This window comes from Rhinoraja longicauda, chromosome 25, assembly GCF_053455715.1.
Source record: "Rhinoraja longicauda isolate Sanriku21f chromosome 25, sRhiLon1.1, whole genome shotgun sequence".
NCBI lineage: Eukaryota > Metazoa > Chordata > Chondrichthyes > Rajiformes > Arhynchobatidae > Rhinoraja > Rhinoraja longicauda.
The window spans coordinates 14,758,939-14,777,446 of NC_135977.1; the positions used below are offsets into that span (position 1 = coordinate 14,758,939).

The 18,508-nt window shown below is 47.9% G+C and overlaps 1 protein-coding gene across 1 annotated transcript in view; it reads left to right on the forward strand.

Annotated features, from left to right (window-relative positions):
* Positions 1-18,143, forward strand: part of ggt1a (gamma-glutamyltransferase 1a) — a 40,908-nt gene extending 22,765 nt beyond the window's left edge. The window contains exons 8-12 of the mRNA XM_078421124.1: positions 148-335; positions 4,942-5,069; positions 11,122-11,234; positions 15,061-15,174; positions 17,991-18,143. Of these exons, the coding sequence (XP_078277250.1) occupies positions 148-335; positions 4,942-5,069; positions 11,122-11,234; positions 15,061-15,174; positions 17,991-18,143 (696 nt within the window). The remainder of the gene's footprint in view (positions 1-147; positions 336-4,941; positions 5,070-11,121; positions 11,235-15,060; positions 15,175-17,990) is intronic.
* Positions 18,144-18,508: the final 365 nt, after the last annotated feature.

An 18,508-nucleotide genomic window follows, 5' to 3' on the forward strand; every position in this document is an offset into this window, starting at 1 on the left:
AATAAAAGCAATTAAATAAGCAAATTACACAACCCCAACCAACACAATCAATCATGATACAATAAATTGATACATTTCTCCTGTGCTGTTTTTAAGGGTAAAGTCACTCAAGAACTCATTTCCTCCTCCTGGTCTTTTCATCGACAGCTCATTGCCAATATGACCTCAGACTACTTTGCAGCAAGACTTCTGTCCAAGATCACAGACAGCACAACGCACTCCATCAGATACTACGAACCTGAGTTCTACACGGGCGACAACCACGGCACCGCACATATCTCCCTGGTGGCCGAGGATGGAAGCGCAGTGTCAGTGACCAGCACCATTAACCATTAGTAAGACATGGGCCTGTGCTTTCAATCTGACGTCCGCTCACGCTGTCAGGAGCAACAACGGGGTGGGAGATCTGGCCTGGCCTGGCCTGGCCTGTGGGAGGGGTGTGGGTGAGGCAGATTTGTGAACGGGAATGGGACGGGGAGTGAGCGGATAGCCGGAGGTGAGCGGCTGGGATACAGTTACAAGGGGGTTTGATTGCATGTTGGGGTGGGAGGGGCTGAGGGTCAGGACTCTTGGCTGCCTCTGAGTGCTTGAGAGGGCTATGGGACATCCTGAGGTTGCAAAATACACCATTGCAGGTGGTTCTGCTATAACGCGTGTATGGGCGTCATGTGTTTTATGAATGCGGGAACACTATTAGTATTACATGGACTAATATTACATATTACATTAGTATTACTATTGGTTGCAAAACACAATTTGGATTGGGAATGATAGGACGATTTAAAAGTTACTTTGGGAATTGACAAACAGAAAATAAACAATGCATTGACTTTTACTATTTAAGTACCAAATAGTTAATGAAAGTCTCTGTTTAAGTAATAAGGGTGGGGTGGTGGCATGTAAGGTAAAAGGATACTGTGTCTATAATTATTCAGCCCCTTGTTTCTCCAGGATCTGTACATTAGTCTATGAGTGATGAATTAATTCATGTGCAGTCATTTAATTTTAATTCAGACTTGCAGCATGGAAACAAACCCTTCAGCCCACTGGGTCCACGTGGACCATCTATCCACACCAGTTCAAAGTTATCCCACTTTCTTATCCACTCCTGACATACTCAGGGCAATTTTGCAGAGGTCAATTAACCGATGAACTCGCTCGTCTCTGGGATTTTGAAGGGATCCGAAGCACCCGGAGGAAATCCACATAGTCATAGGGAGAACGTGCAAACTCCACAAAGACAGCACCCGAGATCAGGATCGAATCGGGTCTTTGGTGCTTTGAGGCAGCAGCTTATCAGGCGCCCAACGTTGTCACCCAATAGCTTTTTTTAATAGGAAACGTTCAAATAAGTGTTAATAACTGCATTAAATAACGTTCCAAAGTCCAGTTTACTCTTTGTCTCCCACCAACTCCTATGTTCAGTTGGTATAGATTGGGATGTGTAAGTGCAAAGGAATGTCTTCTTTGTCCCGAGCTGTAAACTGGTATTGGGCTAAATAGGTACAGGCTTGTCTAGAAACGACCTTGAATTACCTATTCTGAACAACATGTCTCTAATCTTACAAAATAAACTCTGAGATTCCTGGAAAATTCTTGTATGTATTGACTTCAGTGTATGGTGTTTAGATTGGCATGGTGATAAGATTGATGTGGAGCGCTGTTAAATGTTAGACCCAGAGACATTCACCTGGTTCCCCTCTGCTGCATGATGTGGGCAGCAGCAGCTGAAGTGTGAGTGGAGTAGATAGCCATGAAACATTAGAAACTCTCTGGCGCTCACAAACACATAGTCATACACATCGATCCACCTCGTCCATGCCGAGCAAAATGCCCCATCTAAGCTAGTCCTATTTGCTTGAGTTTGGTTCAGTCTGAAGAAGGGTCTCGACCCGAAACGTCACCCATTCCTTCTCTCCCAAGATGCTGCCTGACCCGCTGAGTTACTCCAGCATTTTGTGTCTACCTGCTTGAGTTTGGTGCTTATCCCTCTAAACCTTACCTATCCATGTACCTGACCAAATGTTTTTTAAATGCTGTTGTAACATCCGTCTCAACAACCTCCTCGGGCAGCTCGTTCCATATACCCACCACCCTCTGCGTGAAAAGTTGCCCTTCAGATTGCTATTCAATCTTGCCTCTCTCACCTTAAATCTATGTCCTCTGGTTCCTGATTCCCCTACCCTGGTGAACAGAATCTGTTATAGTCATAGAGTGGAAACAGGCTCTTCGGCCCAACTCGCCCACACCGGCCAACAATGTCCCAGCTACCCTCGTCCCACTTGCCTGCACTTGGTCCATAACCCTCCAAACCTATCCATGTACCTGTCCAACTGTTTCTTAAATGATGTGATAGTCCCAGCCCACTACCTCCTCTGGCAGCTTGTTCCATGCACCCACCACCCTCTGTGTGAAAAGTTACCCCTCGGATTCCTATTAAATCTTTTCGCCTTCACCTTGAACCTATGTCCTCTGGTCCTCGATTCCCCTACTCTGGGTAAAAGACTCTGTGCATTTACCCGATCTATTCTCTCATGATTTTATATACCTCTATAAGATCTCCCCTCATCCTCCTACGCTCCATGGAATAGAGACCCAGCCTACTCAACCTCTCCCTATAGCTCACACCCTCTAGTCCTGGCAACATCCACCCTTTCTATTATTAATTTATACATCTCTATAAGGTCATCTGTCAGCCTCCAAAGAATAAAGTCCTGGCTTGCCCGACCTCTCCGTATAGCTCAGGCCGTTATGTCTTGGCAACATCCTGGTAAATCCTCTCTGCACTCTTTCCAGATAAATGGCATCCATCCTATAGCAGGTGACCAAAGTTAAACACAATACTCCCTGTGCAGCCTCACCAATGACATGCCCAATTGTAACATAATGTTCCAACTTGTATACACAGTACCCTGACAGATGATGGTCAATGTACCAAAAGCCTTCTTTACCACCCTATCTACCTGTGATGCCACTTTCAGAGAACAATGTATTTTCTACTCCTAGATCCCTGGGCTCTACATCAGTCGGCAGAGCCCTACCATTCACTGTGAGCGTCCTGCCTTGGTTTGACTTTCCAAATGCAACCCTGATACTTATCTGCATTAAACTCTGTTAGCCATTCTGTCAGCCATTCAGACTCTGTCAGTCTGAAGAAGGGTCTCGACCCGAAACGTCACCCACTCCTTCTCTCCCGAGATGCTGCCTGACCTGCTGAGTTACTCCAGCATTTTGTGAATAAATCTGTTAGCCATTTCTCAGCCCACTTGCCCAACTGATTAAGATCCTGGTGTAATTTTTGAAAACCATCTTCACTCTGTACGATACCACCCACTTTAATGTCATGTGCAAACTTACTATTCATGCCTGTACATTCTCATCATAATTGTTGATAAAAAGCAAAAACAGCAATGGGCCCAGTTGTGTCCCCAGGCAGCTAGCTCTCCTTGGATTCCATGTGATCTAACCTTCCAAAGCAGTCTCCATCTGCAATCTTACCAAAGGCCTTGCTAAAGTCCATATAAGCAACATCTACAGCCCCATCAACTTTCTTGGTTACTTCTTTAAAATGCTCATTCAAATTCCTGAGATACCATCTCCCACGTTTAAAACCTTGCTGACTATCTCAAATAAGCCTTTGTTCATCCAAATGCTTATATATCTTATCCATCAGAATCCTCCCCAATAACAGATGCTAGGCTCACTAGTCTTTGGCTTCCAAGCTTTCCTTGCAGCTATTCTTAAATAGAGGCATTAAAGTAGCCACCCAACAGTCTTCCAGTGCTTCACCCATGTCTAATATATCACAGCAAGGGCTCCTGCAATTTCATCTCTCGCATCCACAGTGTCCTTGCATCTATCTGATCAAGGTCATTGATTTATCTGCCTTCATATGCCTTAGGACATCCAGTACCTCCTCAACCATAATATGGACTGACCTCAAGACATCTCCATTATCTGTCTCACGTTCCCAAGAAAAAAAGAGGAGAAATACTAATTGAAGACCTTGCCCATCTGCTGCAGCTCTGCACAAAGATCACTGTGAGCGACCTCTTCCTAGTTACCCTCTTACCCTTAATGTACTCATAAAGTCTTTTTGGATTCTCCTAAATCTTATCCGCCTCCTTTTTGCCCTCCTGATCTCCTTCTTAAGTATCACAAAATGCTGGAGTAACTCAGCGGGTCAGGCAGCATCTCAGGAGGGGAGGAATGGATGACGTTTCGGGTCGAGACCCATCTTCAGTCTGCTCCTCAGTCCCCTAAACTCCTCAGTTGGTAGTTTAACTGGCCTCTGTAAATTGTTCTAGTATGTAGGGACTAGGGTTTTGGAAAGTGGGATAACTTAAAACTAGTTTGCATTAGTGATCGATGGTCGGCGTGGACTCGGTGGGCCGAAGGGCCTGTTTCCATACTGTACCTCCAAACTAAATCCCAAAGATGTGTGGTTGGTAGGTCATTGCATTGCTATAAATTGCCCAGAATGTGTAGGTGAGTGGTAGAATCTGGGGAGTTGATGGGAGTGAGAATAAAATAGTAATGTAGACGGTGATTCATAATTGATGTGGACCAGGAGGGCTAAAGGGCCTGTTTCAATGCTCTGTCTCTAAGGGGCAGCACGGTGGCGCAGCGATAGAATTGCTGCCTGACAGTGCCAGAGACCCGGGTTCGATTCTGACTAGGCGTGTTGTCTATATGGTGTTTGTATATTCTCCCTAGCACCGCACGGGTTTTCTCGGGATGCTCCGGTTTCCTCCCACATTCCAAATACATGCAGGTTTGTAGGTTAATTGGCTTCTGTAAATTATCCCTCATGTGTAGGATTGAACTAGTGTACCGGGCGATCACAGGTCGGTGCTTACTCAGTGGGTGAAGGGTCTGTTTCTACGCTGTATCTCCAAACTAAAGTCAACTCTGTGTGACCAAGACTTCTTGCTGTTGTAGCTTTGGATCAAATGTGAGGTCGTTTGCCAACGGCATCATCTTCAATGATGAAATGGATGACTTCTCTTCCCCGGGCGTTCTGAATGGTTTTGATGTTCCACCTTCCAAAGCCAACTTCATCGCACCAGGTCAGATGCTGTGCGCAGGGCTGAGCTCAGTGTTGGGAGTGGTTTTTATGTTGTAACATTGGAGTACACTTCAGTCATCAAACTAACCTCTCATCCTCAGCTGCTTCCGCTGGGACTGTGTGGTTTTTAATTAGAGGGCTGGGGTTGGACTTGCATCCCTTTGTGTCTTTCAGCACCTCGGGACATCCCAAGGCTGCTCACACACACCAGTGTGTTGGACTCTGGAGTCTCACAATCACTACCAAGTTCTGGGTGTGACTAATCATGCAACTCTGTAATGGGGCAAGTCCCACACTTTAATTGGGATGTTATGTCACAGTAGTACAAGATGTTGGAGAGGCCGCACATGGAGTGTCGAGTTCAGTTTTGGCCACCCGACTACAGGAAAGATGTCATGAACCTGGAAAGATTGCAGAGATTTTCAATGATGTCGCCAGGGCTCGAGGGCCTGATTTATAGGGAGAGATTAGGTAGGCTAGGAATTTATTCCTTGGAAGACTGAGGTGTGATCTTACAGAGATATATAAAGTCATGAGGGGAATAGATAGGGTGAATGCACAGAACCTTTTACTAAGAGGATTGGAATGAACAACGAGAGGCATGTTAAAGCTGAGAGAGGAAAGATTTAAGAGGAACCTGAGGGACAACCTTTTTACGTAGAGGGTGGTGGGAATATAGAATGAGCTGCCAGAGGAAGTAGTTGTGGCAGGTACAATAACAAATGTAAAAGTTATTTGGACAGGTACATGGATAGGAATATTGAACTGTCATTCCTGCCACAAGACCCGGTGAGAAATGCTTCTGACCTTCACCAAACGTTTGCTCTCCGTCCCTGCTCCGAGACTCCCCACCATCAGTCAGTTCACCATGAGACTCGGCCCTGAGCTCATTACATGCCACACCCTGTCCCAGAACACGCTGCTGTGTGTGTGCCTGTGTCCATGTGTGTGCGTGTGTTTCTATACACATTTGTGTGCATGTTTTGTGTATGTGCCTGTGTGTGTCTGTGTATATGAGTGTATGCATTTGTGTGCATGTTTTATGTGTGTCTGTGTGTGCGTGTCTGTGCATGTGTGTGTCTTAGTGTGTGTGTGTATACGTTTGTGTGCATGCTTTGTAAGTGTGTCTGTGTGTGAGAGTGTGTATCTGTGCATTTGTATGAGCAGTGTGTGTATGTGCGTGTGTGCGTCTCTGCATGTGTGCGGTCACATGGATCCCATGAATATCTGTAAGTGCTGGAGGGTTTGGATCAAATGTGAGGTCGTTTGCCAACGGCATCATCTTCAATGATGAAATGGATGACTTCTCTTCCCCGGGCGTTCTGAATGGTTTTGATGCTCCACCTTCCAAAGCTAACTTCATCGCACCAGGTCAGATGCTGTGCGCAGGGCTGAGCTCAGTGTTGGGAGTGGTTTTTATGTTGTAACATTGGAGTACACTTCAGTCGTCAAACTAACCTCTCATCCTCAGCTGCTTCCGCTGGGACTGTGTGGATTTTAATTAGAGGGCTGGGGTTGGACTTGCATCCCTTTGTGTCTTTCAGCACCTCGGGACTTCCCAAGGCTGCTCACACACACCAGTGTGTTGGACTCTGGAGTCTCACAATCACTACCAAGTTCTGGGTGTGACCAATCATGCAACTCTGTAATGGGGCAAGTCCCACACTTTAATTGGGATGTTATGTCACAGTAGTACAAGATGTTGGAGAAGCCGCACATGGAGTGTCGAGTTCAGTTTTGGCCACCCGACTACAGGAAAGATGTCATGAACCTGGAAAGACTGCAGAGATTTTCAAGGATGTCGCCAGGGCTCGAGGGCCTGATTTATAGGGAGAGATTAGGTAGGCTAGGACTTTATTCCTTGGAAGACAGGAGGCTGAGGTGTGATCTTACAGAGATATATAAAGTCATGAGGGGAATAGATAGGGTGAATGCACAGAACCTTTTACTAAGAGGATTGGAATGAAGAACAAGAGGCATGTTAAACACCAAACGTTTGCTATCCGTCCCTGCTCCAAGATTCCCCACCATCAGTCAGTTCACCGTGAGACTCGGCCCTGAGCTCATTACATGCCACACCCTGTCCCAGAACACGCTGCTGTGTGTGTGCCTGTGTCCACGTGTGTGTGTGTGTGCGTGTGTTTCTATACACATTTGTGTGCATGTTTTGTGTATGTGCCTGTGTGTGGCTGTGTATATGAGTGTGTATGCATTTGTGTGCATGTTTTATGTGTGTCTGTGTGTGCGTGTCTGTGCATATGTGTGTCTTAGTGTGTGTGTGTGTATACGTTTGTGTGCATGCTTTGTAAGTGTGTCTGTGTGTGAGAGTGTGTATCTGTGCATTTGTATGAGCAGTGTGTGTATGTGCGTGTGTGTGTCTGTGTGAGTGTGTGTATGTGCGTGTCTCTGCATGTGTGTGGTCACATGGACCCCATGAATATCTGTAAGTGCTGGAGGGTTGCACTCCACATGGATCCAACCCTGGAGCGGGAAGCGGATTACGCGCTGGATGCACTGGTGAGTAAGGCAAGGCAGCATCTTTACCACCTCAGCCAGTGGAGGAAATTCAGAGTCTCTCTGAGGATCTTTCAGTGCTTCTACTCTGGGGCTGTAGAAAGCATCTTAGACAACAGACAATAGACAATAGGTGCAGGAGTAGGCCATTCAGCCCTTCGAGCCAGCACCGCCATTCAATGCGATCAAGGCTGATCACTCTCAATCAGTACCCCGTTCCTGCCTTCTCCCCATACCCCCTCACTCCGCTATCCTTAAGAGCTCTATCCAGCTCTCTCTTGAAAGCATCCAACGAACTGGCCTCCACTGCCTTCTGAGGCAGAGAATTCCACACCTTCACCACTCTCTGACTGAAAAAGTTCTTCCTCATCTCCGTTCTAAATGGCCTACCCCTTATTCTTAAACTGTGGCCCCTTGTTCTGGACTCCCCCAACATTGGGAACATGTTTCCTGCCTCTAATGTGTCCAATCCCCTAATTATCTTATATGTTTCAATAAGATCCCCCCTCATCCTTCTAAATTCCAGTGTATACAAGCCTAATTGCTCCAGCCTTTCAACATACGACAGTCCCGCCATTCCGGGAATTAACCTAGTGAACCTACGCTGCACGCCCTCAATAGCAAGAATATCCTTCCAAAAATTTGGAGACCAAAACTGCACACAGTACTCCAGGTGCGGTCTCACCAGGGCCCGGTACAACTGTAGAAGGACCTCTTTGCGCCTATACTCAACTCCTCTTGTTATGAAGGCCAACATTCCATTGGCTTTCTTCACTGCCTGCTGTACCTGCATGCTTCCTTTCAGTGACTGATGCACTAGGACACCCAGATCTCGTTGAACATCCCCTCTTCCTAACTTGACACCATTCAGATACGGTAGCGCAGCGGTAGAGTTGCTGCTTTACAGCGAATGCAGCGCCGGAGACTCAGGTTCGATCCTGACTACGGGTGCTGCACTGTAAGGAGTTTGTACGTTCTCCCCGTGACCTGCGTGGGTTTTCTCCGAGATCTTCGGTTTCCTCCCACACTCCAAAGACGTACAGGTATGTAGGTTAATTGGGTGTAGGATAGTGTTAGTGTACGGGGATCGCTGGGTGGCACGGACTTGGTGGGCCGAAAAGGCCTGTTTCCGGCTGTATATATATGATATGATATGATATGATAATCTGCCTTTCTATTCTTACTTCCAAAGTGAATAACCTCACACTTATCTACATTAAACTGCATCTGCCATGTATCCGTCCACTCACACAACCTGTCCAAGTCACCCTGCAGCCTTATTGCATCTTCCTCACAATTCACACTACCCCCCAGCTTAGTATCATCTGCAAATTTGCATCTTGTCCGGGAACATCACAATCTGGTTTGGGAACAGCTCTGCCCAGGACAGGAAGGCCCTGCGGAGAGTTGTGCGTTCGGCTGAACGCACCATGGGAACTACACTCGCCCCCCTGCAGGACCTATACATCAGGAGTTGCAGATCCAGAGCCAGCAACATTATGGGGGACCCCTACCACCCCAGCAACGGACTGTTCCAGCTGCCACGATCAGGCAAACGCCTCCGCTGTCACGCTGTGAAAACAGAGAGGATGAGACAGAGTTTCTTCCCACAGGCCATCAGGACTGTTAACTCTCATCTCACCAGGGACTAATTTAATTTACTGTATTTTTTTTTTTTTTTGTGTTAAAAAAAAATTCTATTCTGTTTTGTAGTTTAGCACAATCCGCAGGCGTTGCCACTTTCATTTCACTGCACATCTTGTAAATGTATGTGACAAATAAAGTTGACTTGACTTGACTTGACTTGACTTGACTTGACTTGATGTGGGGTGGATTACAGCAATAGTCCATTGCTCCACTCCCACTTCCCCACTCCCACTGTCACTGCCACTGCTCCACTCCCACTGCTCCACTCCCACTTCCCCACTCCCACTGCCCCACTCCCACTCCCACTGCCCCACTCCCACTGCCCCACTCCCACTGCTCCACTCCCACTGCTCCACTCCCACTGCTCCACTCCCACTCCCACTGCTCCACTCCCACTCCCACTGCTCCACTCCCACTCCCACTGCTCCACTCCCACTTCCCCACTCCCACTTCCCCACTCCCACTGCCCCACTCCCACTGCCCCACTCCACTCCCACTCCCACTGCCCCACTCCCACTGCCCCACTCCACTCCCACTCCCACTGCTCCCCTCCCACTCCCACTGCCCCACTCCCACTGCCCCACTCCCACTTCCCCACTCCCACTGCCCCACTCCCACTGCCCCACTCCCACTGCCCCACTCCCACTGCCCCACTCCCACTGCCCCACTCCCACTGCTCCACTCCCACTCCCACTGCTCCACTCCCACTGCTCCACTCTCACTGTCCCCCTCCCACTCTCACTGTCCCACTCCCACTGCCCCACTCCCACTCCCACTGCCCCACTCCCACTCCCACTGCCCCACTCCCACTCCCACTGTCCCACTCCCACTGCCCCACTCCCACTGTCCCACTCCCACTACTCCACTCCCACTACTCCACTCCCACTCCCACTACTCCACTCCCACTCCCACTACTCCCCTCCCACTCCCATTGCTCCACTCCCGCAGATCTCCGTCTCTCTGGGTAATTGCTGGGTTACGACGAACACCTCATTCCCAGTGACCCACCATCCAACTGAGCACAGGACGCATGATCTCTCAGGAAAGAGAATTCCGGGGTTTTCCGGGTATTGTGTGGGAGAGGTGCTCTTGGCTATCCCTGAGTGGCTTGCTGCAGCATTGTGTTTTTAATGCAGATAACCTGCATGGATCTGCTCAGTTGCTGAGGTTGCTGAGGTTGCCGGGATGAGGTTAGAAGCCGGTGCTTGTCTGGCTGCTGCTTATCACACTTCATGTTTCTATTTGAGCCTGGGCCTTGAGGGAGGGACCAGCATGCCATCAATCATAGGGTCACAGCATGGAAAACCACCCTATGGCCCAACTTGCCCTCGCAAACCAAATGACCCCATCCACATGAGTCCCACTTGCCCGCCCCACGTTTGGCCATATCCCTCAAACTAGCCTAACCATGCACCTGCCCAAATGTCTTTTAAATGTCGTTATAGTGCCTACCTGAAATGCGTTCTCTGGCAGCTCGCTCCATATACCCACCATCTTCTGGGTGAAAAAGTTGCCCCTCGAATTCCTATTAAATAGGAGTGGCTCGGTGGCGCTGCGGTAGAGTTGCTGCCTTACAGCGCCAGAGACCCGGGTGCGATCCTGACTACGGGTGCTGTTTGTATGGAGTTTGTACGTTCTCCCCGTGACCTGTGTGGGCTTTCTCTGGGTGCTCCCGTTTCCTCCCACACTCCAAAGACATACGGGTTTGTAGGTTAGTTGGCTTGGCAAAATTGTAAATTGTCCCTAGTGTATAGGACAGTGCTAGTGTACGGGGTGATCGCAGGTCAACACTCCCTGCCATTCACTGTGATGGTCCTGCCGTGGTTTGACTTCCCACACGGGGTATGATGGGGAGCTGCTCTGTGTCTAAGTAAGTCTTCTCTTTCCAACAGGCAAGACACCCCTGTCCTCTATGTGCCCTGCGATAGTCCTCAATAAAGACAACTCTGTGAAGATGGTAGTGGGAGCCTCTGGAGGGCCTAAGATCACCTCGGCAACTGCTCTGGTACGTTCTGAGGTGGAAAGGAAAAGTTCCGATCAACCTCTAATGGAAAAAATCCAAAACGGGGGTCATTGTAGTGGGTAGAGTAGTTAATTGCACCAATATTTACTGGGACTCCCTTCGTGTCAGAAGCTGAGATGGGGCAACATTTGTTAAGAGGGGAGATAGATACAAAAAGCTGGAGTAACTCAGCGGGTCAGGCAGCAAATCTGGAGAAAAGGAATAGGTGACATTTAGGGTCGAGATGTGGAAGAAAATAACTGCAGATGCTGGTACAAATCGAAGGTATTTATTCACAAAATGCTGGAGTAACTCAGCGGGACAGGCAGCGTTTCTGGAGAGAAGGAATGGGTGACGTTTCAGGCTGAGACCTTTCTTCAGTTTAAACTACAGTTATCATCACTGTTCCTAAAATGCTTCCCACTACCGTGTCAATTATCTGCTCGTTTCCCAACATGAGGCCTAGTGCAGTACCTTCCCTAGCTGTATGCAGTGTGTCAAGATCCCTCTTAACAAATGTGTAGGAAGGAACTGCAGATGCTGGTTTAAACCCGAAGATAGACACAAAACCCCGGAATAACTTAGCGGGTCAGACAGCATCTCTGGAGAAAAGGAATAGGTGACGTTTGGGGTCCAGCGGTATGAATATTGATTTCTCTAACTTCAAGTAACCCTTGCATTCCCTCTATCTCCATTCCTCCCCCACCCAAGTCAGGACCAGCTTCAAAGTTGTCTTGTTGAGTCATTGCCTGCACTCGTTCTCACCTAGGACACAGCGAACAATGGCCTGTTTCCTGTTTCATCGTTACTTATTTGCACATCTTTCATTCATTTGTTCGAGAATCTTTCTACATCACCATCTATATCTCTTGTTTCCCTTTCTCCTGACTCTCAGTCTGGAGAAGGGTCTCGACCCGAAACGTCTACTGTAGTCTATCAGATAGTTATAGATAAGGATAAGACTGGAGCTCAGGGGGGAAAGTGCCAAATTGTGGGCACAGCTAATTACTATAGTTGTAGGCAGGGGTTGGGGAGAATATATTAGGAGCGACAGTTGTCAGTTAGGCCCACATCTGACATGTGGGAGTTATTTAAAGGCCAGCTGGTCAGAAATCAGGCCCAACGTGTCCATGTGAGAATGAAAGACAAGGATGGTAAGGTACGAGAATCTTGGATGGTGAGAGTTGTTGCAAGCCTAGTCAACAAGGAAAAGGAAGCAGATAAAAGTTTAGTGAAGTTGAGATTGGATGGGGGGTCTTTGATGAATATGAAGGAAGCGAGAGAGAAACAGGGATCAGGATGGATAAAAGTGCTCATGGAATGTCCTTGGTAAGTAGGAATAAAGAGAATCCCAAAGCATTTTGTACATACACAAAAAGCAAGATGGTAGCGAGGGAGATCACTCAAGGACAAAGGGGGGGATTTATGCCTGGAGCCAGAGAAACTGTGTGAGGTACCAAACGAATACTTTCATTGACATTGCATGGGATATGATCCACTTGCTTCTGGAACAGCACAGACTTACTTGGGACAGGTCACGTCTCACAAACTGGACTGAGATTTTAAGGAGGTGATGAAGGTGATTGGTGAGGGTGGGGCAGTGTGAGCCATATACATGGACTTTAGTAAAGCATTCAACAAGGTCACTCATGACCTGGAGGATAGAGACGTTTAAGGCACGTGGAATCCATGAAGACCTGATAGATTGTATTTTAAATTGGCTTGGCCATAGAGGGCAGGGAGCAACTGTTGAAGGAGTAGAATTGTGGCTGTAAGTCTGTGACTGATAATACTCTGCAAGTATTGGTGCTGGGACCTCTGTCTTGCACGAGATTCCTGTGGTATAAATGATTTGTATGAAAATATTGGTGGGCTGATTAGTAAGTTTGCCGATGACACAAGATTTGGTGGAGTTATGGATAGCGAGGAAAGTTATCAAAGGAGCTAACAGTGTGGAACAGTAGCGCAGCTGGTAGAACTTCTGCCTCACACTGCCAGAGACCTGGGTTCGATCCTGACCTCGGCTGCTGTCTGTGTGGAGTTTGCTCACTCCCCCTGTAAACGTGTGGGATGTCTCCGGGTGCCCTGGTTTTCTCCCACATCCCAAAGTCGTGTGAGCTTGTCGGTTAATCGGCCTCTTTGTAAAATTGCTCCTGGTGTGTAGGATGTGGGTACAAAAGCGGGACAATGCAGAACTAGTGTGAACAGATGATCAATGGTCGGCATAGACTCAGTGGGATGAAAATCCTGTTTCCATGTTGTGTCTTTCAATTCAATACAACGTAGAACAATTGGAAATGTGGGCAGAAAAATGGCAGATGGAGTTGAATCTGGTCCAGTGGGAGGTGTTGCATTGTGTTCAAATGTAAGGAGAAAGTATATGGTCAATGGCAGGACCCATAGGAGCATTAATGTACAGAGGGATCTTGGGGTACAAGCCCATTGCTCCCTGAAAGTGGCAACACAAGTAGATAGATAGGGCGGCACGGTAGCGCAGCGGTAGAGTTGCTGCTTTACAGCGAATGCAGCGCCGGAGACTCAGGTTCGATCCTGACTACGGGTGCTGCACTGTAAGGAGTTTGTACGTTCTCCCCGTGACCTGCGTGGGTTTTCTCCGAGATCTTCGGTTTCCTCCCACACTCCAAAGACGTACAGGTATGTAGGTTAATTGGCTGGATAAATGTAAAAAATTGTCCCTAGTGGGTGTAGGATAGTGTTAATGTGCGGGGATCGCTGGGCGGCACGGACTTGGAGGGCCGAAAAGGCCTGTTTCTGGCTGTATATATATGATATGATATGATATGATTGGTAAAGAGGCCCACACCATATTTCTCTTTATTAGTCAAGGCATTGGATGTAAAGGTTGGGAAGTCACATTGCAGCTGTACAAAACTTTGGTTAGCCCATTTGGAATATGGTATGCAGTTCTGGTCGCCCCATTTACAGGAACGATGTGGAGGCTTGGAGAGGATGCAAAAGAGGTTAATCAGAGATTCTTAGCTTTTGGGAGAAATTGGACAAACTTGGATTGTTTTTCTCGAGCTTCGGAGGCTATGTGTCAACCTGCTAGAAGTAGATGCAATCCTGTGAGGCATCCAATGGTAGGAGGATGTGGTTGTGACCACAACTAATCTCCCTGGGATAGACACAAAATGCTGGAGTACCTCAGCGGGGCCGGCAGCATCTCTGGAGAGAGGTCATGTGAGGCATAATCGGTCTTTTCCCAGGGTGAAAATGTCAAATACTAGCGGGCATACATTTAAGGTGAGAGGGGGAACGTTTTAAGGAAACCTGCAAGTACCTATAAGAAAATAACTGCAGATGCTGGTACAAATCGAAGGTACTTATTCACAAAATGCTGGAGTAACACAGCAGGTCAGGCAGCATCTCAGCAGAGAAGGAATGGGTGACGTTTCGGGTCGAGACCCTTCTTCAGACTGAAGAAGGGTCTCGACCCGAAACGTCACCCATTCCTTCTCTCCTGAGATGCTGCCTGACCTGCTGAGTTACTCCAGCATTTTGTGAATAAATACCTTCAACCTGCAAGTACCTGTTTTACAGAGAGAGTGGTGGGTGCCTCGAACTGCACTGCCTGGAGAAGCGGTAGAAAAGGAGACATTTAGGAGGTGTTTAGACAGAACAGGCCAGGAATGAAGGGGTATAGAACACATGCAGGCACGTGTACAGTTTAAATTGGCACAGACATGGTAGGCCATGGTAGTTCCTGTGTTGTATTGTTTTGACAATTGGCAGGGAAAACTAACAGGCAGTTAATTATTTGAGAAACTATCTTGCAATGTGATTTAATCTTGTTTCTCCCGTGATCTAGGTGATAATAAACACACTGTGGTTTAATTACAATGTGAAGCAAGCTGTGACTGAGCCAAGATTTCACAATCAACTCTTTCCCAACGTGACAGAGGTTGAGGAGGCAATGGAGCAGGTTGGTGAAAGTGCTGTGGACATGCCTGGGTGATGGGCTCTGGGTACGGGCCAGGAGTGTGCAGTCGCCCCGCTGAGCCAAGTAGCAAGGCCTACACAGGCTCATGTGCCTCATTTCACAATGTAGGAGTCAAGTCAAGTCAAGTCAAGTCAATTTTATTTGTATAGCACATTTAAAAACAACCCACGTTGACCAAAGGATGTGGTTGTGACCACAACTAACCTCCCTGGGATGGACACAAAATGCCGGAGTACCTCAGCGGGGGGACAGGCAGCATCTCCGGAGGAATGAGTGACCTTTTGGGTCGAGACCCTTCTTCAGACCTCCCTGGGTTCAGGTATAGTGCTTATAACCCTAAGAGGTTTATTAAGCTGCATCCAGTACAAAGAAGTCATCATTATCAAAGACAACAGTCACAGTCCATCCATCGAGACCTTGAGAAACTTGCTCTCTAAGTGGCTCCAGTACAATTGCCCTTCCTCTTGCTGTGTCGTGCTGACGGCAGCTTCTCTTCTAATCTCTCACTCTCTCTCTCTCTTGATAACCAACCCCATAAACTTTATATATTTTGTCTCTTTGATCTTACCTTCTAACTACTAATTTACAGTCTTCTCTTGGCTATGTTCCTCCAAAAAGACATTTTATGATTCATTTATTGCTTTTCTTGTGGCCGTATCTCCTGACTAATCTATCCCTTATCACTCATGATTATCTGTTATCTTAGCTCATCGTTTTGCTCTCCCTATTTCCTAGTCAGCGTTCTTGCCTAGTCACTGCCTCAGAAGGCAGTGGAGGCCAATTCTCTGGATGCTTTCAAGAGAGAGAGAGATTGAGCTCTTAATGATTCCTGGGATGGCAGAACTTTCATATGAAGAAAGACTGGATAGACGGCTTGTACTCGCTGGAATCTAGAAGATTGAGGGGGGATCTTATAGAAACTTACAAAATTCTTAAGGGGTTGGACAGGCTAGATGCAGGAAGATTGTTCCCGATGTCGGGGAAGTCCAGAACAAGGGGTCACAGTTTAAGGATAAGGGGGAAGTCTTTTAGGACCGAGATGAGAAAGTTTTTTTTCACACAGAGAGTGGTGAATCTGTGGAATTCTCTGCCACAGAAGGTAGTTGAGGCCAGTTCATTGGCTATATTTAAGAGGGAGTTAGATGTGGCCCTTGTGGCTAAAGGGATCAGGGGGTATGGAGAGAAGGCAGGTACAGGATACTGAGTTGGATGATCAGCCATGATCATATTGAATGGCGGTGCAGGCTCGAAGGGCCGAATGGCCTACTCCTGCACCTATTTTCTACGTTTCTATGTTTCTATGATAGCGGAGTCAGGGGATATGGGGAGAAGGCAGGAACGGGGAACTGATTGTGCATGATCAGCCATGATCATGGTGAATGGCGGTGCTGGCTCGAGGGGCTGCATGGCCTACTCCTGCACCGATTGCCTATTGTCTATTGCCTATTGCCTTACTCAGATCAAGTTCCATACCGAGCATGTTCCTGGTGGAGTGAACGTTCTGTCCCAGGCTATCTGCCTGCTTCCAACACAACCCTACAGTTGTGTCCCAGTGACTGAGTTAATGCTCTGGCCTCAACCTGCTGCAAGTTTTAAACATATTTCTGCTTCAGAATATTCTCTGCAGTTTCACACCATTTCTGACCTGACTGGCCATCACGCTTTGCTCACCTGTTAAAGACGAGTTACAATACGTAGCGAGACACAAAAAGCTGGGGTAACTCAGTGGGTCAGGCAGCATCTCTGGAGAAAAAGAATGGGTGAAATTTCGGGTGGTTTCCTGGAACGTGCTGCCAGGGGTGGTGCTGGAGGCAGAAACCACAGTGGTATTTATCAGGCTATTAGATAGGCACATGAATATGCAGGATTGAGAGATATGGATCATGTGCAGGCAGTGAATAGATTCACTTGGCATCATGTTCAGTACAGGCATGGGCCGAAGAGCCATGATGTATTGATGTTTGACGTATTGATGAGATGATACGATTCAGGAAAGGAGGGAGAGAGAAAGATCGCCTAACACTGGGCAAATGCTAGAATCTGCTATTGAGATAATAGCAGGTTTACAAAAATCACTACATGTGGTTTAATGAAAGGGGAAACCTGTTTGATAGACCTGCTAGAGGTCTTTGAGGGGAACTGGTAAATGGAGTACATTGGATTTCCAGAAGGCATTTAGTAAAGTGCCACATTCACTGTGCAGGACACTCACAAGGATTGTGAGGGATTCATTTATTGGCATGAACAGGGAGCCTATAACCTATGGAACACACAGAGCCAGGAATAATGTTTCCATTCAGAGTTCTTTAATGCCCAGCTCTCTGGTTATGCACCATTCAGCACTCTCCCTTCCAGGGCCAGAGACCCGGGTCCAATCCTGACAGCGGGTGCTGTCTGTACAGAGTTTGCACGTTCTCCCCGTGACCTGTGTGGGCTTTCTCCGGGAGCTCCGGTTTCCTCCCACACTCCAAAGACGTACAGGTTTGAAGGCCAATTGTCTTGGTATAATGGTAAATTGCCCCTTGTGTGTGTGTGTGTGTGTGTAGGATAGGGCTAGTGTGCGGGGATCGCTGGTCGGCGCGGACTCAGTGGGCCTAAGGGCCTGTTTCCGAGCTGTGTCTCTCAACGAAACTACACTAGACAGGTCCAACACAGCATCCTCCGCCCACCCACACTCCCCTCAGTTACATTATTGGGTCCTCCCTCTGACCAGGACTGGTGGGAGTCATGGCTTTCCGTTGTGTGGTTTTCCAGGGTGTACAGCTGCGCTTGATAAAAAGTGTTGTGTGGTTTTCCAGGGTGTACAGCTGGGCTTGATAAAGAGGCAACACACGCTGGAGGAGGTGACGCGGCCCACGGAAGGAGGTGTGGTCCAGGCCATAGTTCGCAGCAGAGGAAGGTGGACGGCTGAGTCCGACTATCGTAAAGGAGGAAAGCCTGCAGGTTACTGAGGAGCCTGTCCGTTCGCCAACCCTGATCGGTTGGTGCCTGCCAATCTGCACACAGGTTGAGGAGTGAGATGGGCAGGAGCCCCCTACATCAATCCATTCAGCACCGACATCCTTCAATCCAGCATCCACATTAGCCCGGCTTGTCCAGACCCGTCCAGCGGAAGCACAGCTAACTGGCATTGTCACGCCAACGTCAGTCTTCGGCGCTCGCAAATATTTCTGCTGCACTGGAGATACATAGAAACATAGAAAATAGGTGCAGGAGTAGGCCATTCGGCCCTTCGAGCCTGCACCGCCATTCAATATGATCATGGCTGATCATCCAGCTCAGTAGCCTGTACCTGCCTTCTCTCCATACCCCCTGA